The sequence below is a fragment of the Brassica oleracea genome, chromosome C2, assembly GCF_000695525.1.
Source record: "Brassica oleracea var. oleracea cultivar TO1000 chromosome C2, BOL, whole genome shotgun sequence".
NCBI lineage: Eukaryota > Viridiplantae > Streptophyta > Magnoliopsida > Brassicales > Brassicaceae > Brassica > Brassica oleracea.
Window position 1 is genome coordinate 21,586,606 of NC_027749.1, and position 7,010 is coordinate 21,593,615.

Sequence of the window (7,010 nt, forward strand, 5' to 3'; positions counted from 1 at the left end):
TTCATCTAGTTATTGCAATTCTGTGTTTTCCAATTCGTTGTTGTATCCCTCTGTATGATTAATCTGAAATCCAAAATGGGTTTAAGAGGAATCATGAAGAGTAGTGAGTAATCACCATTTGAATTCATGGGTTAGGAAGATTAAGGGTGATTAGGTTAGAGCTAGGATGTTTTAGAGTAGATCATTCCAAAACCTTGCTAGTAGAGTAATCACAATGCATCTTCTGAGTTAGCTTCTCAAAAGTTGATCTTTAGGCATTTTCCACCCAAAAGGTGTTCGATGAAATGCATGAAACAACTCTTCTAAGCTTTTAGCATATTTTGCCAAAGACATTTGTTGTTAGAAGTGCTAAGATAGCCTTAGACCTGTTAGTAATGATTGCTTCCATATTATTCAACCGAAGACATTTGTTGTTTGAAATGTGTTAGTAAATGAACATTCATCTAGACATAGAGTTTGTTTAGAATCGTGTCTAAGCTTAAGATTGATAGTTTGATTGTTCGTTTGCCATCCTCAGTTCGAAACTTGATCACCCAAGGTTTAATTCATATGCCCATGAGTTCTCATTTCCTTAGTTAAGAAAGTCAACTCATTTACCGTTTTTATTATTCTGAAACTGCATTAGTAATAATCGTTAGTTTAGAAAACCTTTAAAATCATCGGTTGCACTTAGATTAAGTAAGGACTTGCATTCTCAGTGCTTGAAATCCCTTAGAATTGGTTCGACAATCATTTATACTACAACATTTGTCTTAGGAGCCTTGAAAACTCCTAATATCACTCGCCGTCCAAGAAGAAATTCATGCTCTAATTTGAGATATAAGCCTACTGTAATCTTGAACTGTCATTTTCTTGGTCAAGAGGGGGAGACCAAGGCATCTCACTGGTAAGGTACCAGCTTCAAAAGGGAATTGATCCAAGATAGCCACACTGTCTTCTGCTTTCACACCAGCCAGAAACAAGGTTGACTTCTCAAGACTAATGTTAAGTCCAGACATCCTCGCAAATCGCCTGAAAACTGCCAAGATACCCTCAATAGACTGCTTCCTCCCATCTGAAAAAACTAATACATCATCCGCAAAACAAAAATGGGTCAAACTGAGATCTTTGCAGTACGAATGAAAGCCAATTCTTTTCTCTAGAGCAGCTTTATCCAATAGTTTTGAAAGCGTCTGCATACAAATAACAAAACGATAGGGAGACAAAGAGCATCCCTGACGCAATCCCCTATTACTGTTAAAGTATCCTGCAAGCTCTCCGTTTATCTGAATGGAGAAAGACGCCATCTCAATACACTTCTTGATCCAGATAATAAACTTTTCTGGGAAGTTCATAGCAGCCAGCACTGTTAATAAAAAAGACCACTGCACCGAGTCGAAGGCTTTTGATATATCAATCTTGACCACATACCTTTCTGTAACTGAATCATTGTGATAGCTCTTCACTAGTTTAGAAGCTAGAAGGACATTTTCCATTAGTAAGCGATCCTTTACAAAGGCTGACTGGTTCAGAGAAATAAACAAGGAGCAGCTTTTTCATCCGATTAGCTAACAGTTTCGAGATTACTTTATAGATGACATTACAGCAAGATATAGGACGGTAGTCTTTCATGGTGATCGCGTCATTCTTCTTTGGAATTAAGGCCAAAATGGTGGAGTTGATACCCTTGGGAAGGAAGCCCTTATCAAAAAAGATTGCACTGCTGTAACTAGATCTTTTCCGGTAATATGCCAAGTAGTCTTGAAGAACTCCGTGGTATAACCGTCAGGGCCCGGAGATTTGTCTGCAGCCATTGAGAATAGAACCTTCTTCACTTCCTCAATAGATACAGCACTAATCAACATACTCATATCCACTTCTGAGCATTCATAATCCAATAAAGACTCCAGTTCCTCAATTTCCACTCCTTCAAAATCATCAGGAATATACGTCAAAAAACTTTGAAAATGATCAACGGCTTCCTTCTTAATTTCCTCTTGAGTATCTGCAGTAGAACCATCAGCTCTTTTAATCTCTCGGATAGAATTCATGATTTCTCTAACTTTCGCAGCTCTGTGAAAACTCTTGTTATTCCCATCACCAACATCTAGCCAATGCACTTTTGCTCTCTGACTTAGAACCTTCTCCTCGATTCTTGATAGGAACACCCATCTATCATAAGCTATCAATTCAGCCTCCATATTACTTTGACCAGGATCTTCCAATGTTGTTGTTTGAGTCATACAAAGATTCTTGTAAGCTTCGTTTGTCTTCTTAAAAATATCACCAAACTTTTCTTTACTTATATTTCTCAGATGAGGTTTTAATGCCTTGAGTTTCTTAGATAATCTGAATAAAGCAGACGTAGAGATAAAGAGAGGCTCTGTCTCCGACCAAACGCTTTCAACAAGCCGAAGAAACTCAGGCGAATCAACCAAAGCATTAACAAATTTAAAAGGCTTTTGTGGCTTCATTTCCTCCTCCTTAACCACAAACCTACATCTTTGATGGTCGGAACAACCACCCGCTTCAAACACACAGTACGACTGAGGAAAACATCTCACCCAAGCTTCATTTATAAGAGTTCTATCTAACTTTTTACAGCTAACTCCATTATCCCTCTTGTTACTCCAGGTAAATTTGGGACACTGAAAAGACATATCCACCAACAAGCAATTCTCCACAGTTTCCTGAAACTCTCTCATCCCTAGAGAATCGAGAGAAGCATCCACTGAATGCTCTGTACCATCCAAGATCTCATTGAAGTCTCCCATTGTAATCCACAGAGCTTTCCTAATGATAGGAGAGTCCTGATGATCCTTAAGATCCTGCCATAGTTCTCTTCTCTCCTCAGGCAGATTCAAGCCATAAACGAAAGAACAAAAAAATTCCACTCCAATCCCTTACATAAGAATTGAACAAGTTACCAACTGAGCACTCTGAAAGCAGGGGGTAACCCTCACTCTCGAACTCCATACTATCCACAACCTCCCCAATCTATGATACTCATAGTACGCCACATAAGACCATCCCGGAACCACCTTTGCCAAAATCCTTTTCATTCTACCCTCCTTTACTCTAGTTTCAATTAAGCAACCAAACTGAAAATCACTTCTCCTAATCCAATCCTTCACAATCATATGTTTAGACTGCTTGTTAAAGCCTCTCATGTTCCAGAAAAAACCTGACATATTAATTACGTCGGGGTTTCTTTCTATTCAGATAGCTCGGACCTGCATCCTGAACTTTCTGACCTCCTCTCAGATATCTGTGGTTTAACTTGGAATCCCGAGGCAAGCATTGACGAGTAACAATCAACTCATCCTCGTTTTCCTCAGAAGATTCATCTTCCTCTTTCTTTTCCTCAAGATTTTCTTCCTCATCCGGAGATAAAACAAAGAATCTGAATCTAGTAAGTATAGATACCTGCTCAAAATCCAAATCTCTATGAGGCCGACTTGCTTTCCCTGGAGAAACATCAGCCCATTCTTCAGTTTGTTCTGTCTTCTTTTTTTCAGGAGTTTTCTCTTTCCCTGATGACTTGTTTTCACTACCCTTTTCTTCTTTACCCTGCTCTAACGTCCTTTCCACCTTATCATTTGTTTCCAAAACCCGTTCTTCATTTGTGTTACTCTCCTGAACCTTATCCCCCGTACACAAAGCTTCCTTATCTACATCCTCTTCCCCCACTCGTATTTCTCCATCTTCCACTTCATTCTGATTTTCTTGTATCTCTTCTTTTCCCATAGGACAGATTTTCCCATTGTGACCCCACTTCTCACATTTCACACATTTCTTTGGTAGCCTCGGGTAGTTGTATTCCACCAAGACCACCTCTCCTTGGATATTGAAGTTCAGCTGCTTAAGTAGATCCTTCGTCAAATCCACATTAACGAACACCTTCGCCTCCTCCAAGTTTAAGCATTGAGCTGTTTCCGGGTGCAATCTCCGTGGAACTCCCAATGGACTTGTTAGGTAGCTTAACCCTTGCCACGAGAACATTGTCAAAGGAACTCGTTTGACATGAACCCACATTGGTATCGATTGTGTTGGAGGCTTATTCTTCTCTACTACCGGCGACCATTTCGTCATGACCACCAGAATTCCAGCTAGATTCCACATCCCTCTTCTTAGAATTCTGTTTTTATCCGCCTGATTCAAGATTCTGAACTTCATCGTCGTAGAGTTCACCTCAAAGACTTCTACCCTCTGAGCTTTATCATTCAAGTTCCAAAGCTTGTTCACAATCGCGTGTACCTTAGCTATGTGTGGAGCCTCATCCAGAAATTTGCCAATCAGAAAAATCATCCCAAAGAAGAGCTACATCCTTCGTTATCGATCCAACCTCATCCTTCATTTCGATCTCAACGTCATACTTCTTCAGAACCTTTCGACCTTGAACTGCGCCTACCCACGATCCTTTAGGTTTGATCGGAAGAATCTGCTCCTGATCGCTTTTCTTCGTATCCACATCCTTCGTATCCACATCCTTCGTCGGAGTTGAAATCCCAGTAGATCCCAACCCAGACATCGTAACCCAATCCGAAACTTGCGCTTCCTCCGTAGAAACACCTCTAATCGTCGGAGATAGAGGTAAATCCGGCGGATCCGCCATCGCCATACCGTTGTCGAACGAGAGATCTCTCAGAATCGTTGTCCTGGTACTATCACATAAGAGCTTTGCTTGAATTCGTTAGACACTAGCTCTCAAGTATGTTCTTTGCAATAGAGCAAGAAAGAAAGCAAATTGCTCAGCTCACATGGTAGAGTCGGTCCTGGTAGCAAAGTAAAACATTGGTTCTGGACTCCCAATTTTAAGGGAATATATATATAAAAGACATAACTGCCAAATTGTTTAAATTTTTTTCAAAGTTCTTACTAAATATTATTTGCCTTTAAAATCTGAGGACCAGCCTTGCACACGGATTTACATAGAATTAGCTTATGCTTTCGAAATGCACATCCAGTAGTCATACAACAAGTGTTCTATCTATATTCCAATAAGTTGTACCGTCACTTCAGCAGCTGGAGACGAGACTTCAAGGGTTCTATAATGTTTTTGGAATAGATTCCACTATCTTCCGTCGCATAAGAATATAAATGACAATTCAAACTAAACATATATATTTAGAAACGAGTATGTATGTATGTATGTATGTATATATATATATATATATATATATATATATAGAAAAGTATGACTACGTAATACAACCTCAAAGAATCTAAACATTTATTATGCGGCTTCGAATCCTAAATAAGTTAAACTCCAAACATGACCTTTTATATGTACTAAAGCTTGAGTTCGAGATCTTCTGAACACCTTCCTTCTCCGTCCACTTCCATCGACACATCGTTATGTCTCTTTGGTTTTGAGGGAGTCTCAGGCTGTTGCGAGGGTTGTCCTGGCTCTACCGATGGACCAACCTTTTGTGGCTTGGGAGGAAGATGACCACCACTTTGATTCACTTGATACGGAGCTCTAGCCACAGCCCTGAAAAATTCAAACACACCCAAAAACTTGTAAGTTATTTCGTTCTTGTACTATATGGAAGCATCAAAAACATATATTATTTGTATAGAATCATAGTTAAGTTGGTTTTATGCTTCAAGTTTAATTTACCTGTCTTTTCGTTTAGCAAAGAAACGATGAAGAGAGGCTCTTCTTGCAATGCGTTCCACGACTTGATGTTGCTGTCCTGTTTGATGATCATCGTTGTTGGTCCCGGAAGTACTTGGCTCGTTCAGATCAGGAATCACAACGTTGCTTTTGTTGTTGACGTTCATGTCTAGATTCTGAGTGTTCTTTGAATCAGTAGAAACATGATGTGCTGCTTCTCTCGCTGCTTCCATTATCTCCTTTGCTTTGTCTTCAGGAAACTCGTCGTAAACCATAACTTTTCCGCGGAAGAATATGGTTAACTGGGAATTTCCAGGTTCCGGTACTACACTTGCTGGTTCGCTAAAACCAAACCATTAGTACATTGTTCAAAATCCACACATCTATACATACACACTTTTGACCCTTCTCTAGTTTATTTCCGACAAAATGTATAAAGCCAAGACTTTTATTTAATACCACAACATCATGCCCATATATGTACCTTAGATCCACAAATCTGGGATTGCCTCCGGAAGAAGTAGAGGCTTCACCTACTGAAACCTTCTGAGACAAATCGAAGGGTCTGGTTTCTGAAATGTCTGCCTTCTTTATCTCATTTTGTTGTCCTATAACCAAAAAAAACACCAAATTTACTTAAAATGAAGATTGAAAAAATTAGATTAATTAAAATTTCTATGTTCATCTTCAAACTAAAATATGTTAAAATTTTCTGATTTTACATTTAAACAAAAAAAACGAATATTTAATATACTTTTCCCTCTTTTGTAAGCCAAAATCTATTACGCAACTGAATAAAGAAACAAAAACAAAACTGGGCCTTTGTCGGCGGCGGCCGTCAGAGGAGGAGAGAAAGACATACCACTGAGATCGGATTTTCCGGCGAGTTCAAGATCGAGTTTCCGAGCCAACCCTATATCAATATTCCCAAAACTACCCTTCTCCTTCAAGTAGCGGCTGAACAAACTACATCTCAGGGAAAAACTAGACTTCTCCGGTGCTTTTCCGTTCGACATACTGTGATGAGATTGCAACAACTCGAATGGTTTCAACACGTTAAAATCGAAGAGTACAACTTACAAGCGGATAAATGAGTTATTTATGCCAATATGTTTCTGTGGCTTTAAGCTTTCGCGAATATAATATTAAGTCAAACAAATAACGTGTTTTTAATAATTTGTTTATTATTTTTGATGGAGTGACAGTGATCTGTGCGCTATAAATAAGATTTGTCACGAGGCTATTTCCACCTATCATGCATGCACAATTGTTAGTAGACTAATTCAATTTACCAGAGATGATTTATGATGGGGTTAAGTTAGACTAGGTGGTATCTATTTAGCCGTCTAAAACATAAAAATAAAACTTTATACTCATAATTTATTATACCACTTTTTAATATTTTAAAATT

General features: G+C 38.8%; 1 protein-coding gene and 1 pseudogene across 1 annotated transcript; both read right to left on the reverse strand.

The window, feature by feature from the left end:
• The window catches only part of LOC106323689, a 16,734-nt pseudogene extending 12,140 nt beyond the window's left edge, over positions 1–4,594 (reverse strand).
• Positions 4,595–5,200: 606 nt separating this feature from the next.
• On the reverse strand, positions 5,201–6,720 carry LOC106322666 (protein TIFY 11B-like). The gene is made up of 4 exons (XM_013760762.1): positions 6,462–6,720; positions 6,084–6,207; positions 5,603–5,941; positions 5,201–5,473 (listed from the first exon to the last, which is right to left on the reverse strand). Exons 1-4 carry the CDS (start codon positions 6,613–6,615, stop codon positions 5,272–5,274), a joined length of 819 nt encoding a protein of 272 aa, XP_013616216.1. The 5' UTR covers positions 6,616–6,720; the 3' UTR covers positions 5,201–5,271.
• Between the last annotated feature and the right edge of the window lie 290 nt (positions 6,721–7,010).

Coding starts and splice junctions, on each gene's coding strand:
- LOC106322666 (XM_013760762.1), bottom strand. CDS start 6,615: ATGTCGAACGGAAAAGCACCGGAGAAGTCTAGTTTTTCCCTGAGATGT. Junction 5,942..6,083: donor CCCAGATTTGTGGATCTAAG/GTACATATATGG, acceptor GTTTGGTTTTAG/CGAACCAGCAAGTGTAGTAC. Junction 5,474..5,602: donor TTTGCTAAACGAAAAGACAG/GTAAATTAAACT, acceptor TGAATTTTTCAG/GGCTGTGGCTAGAGCTCCGT.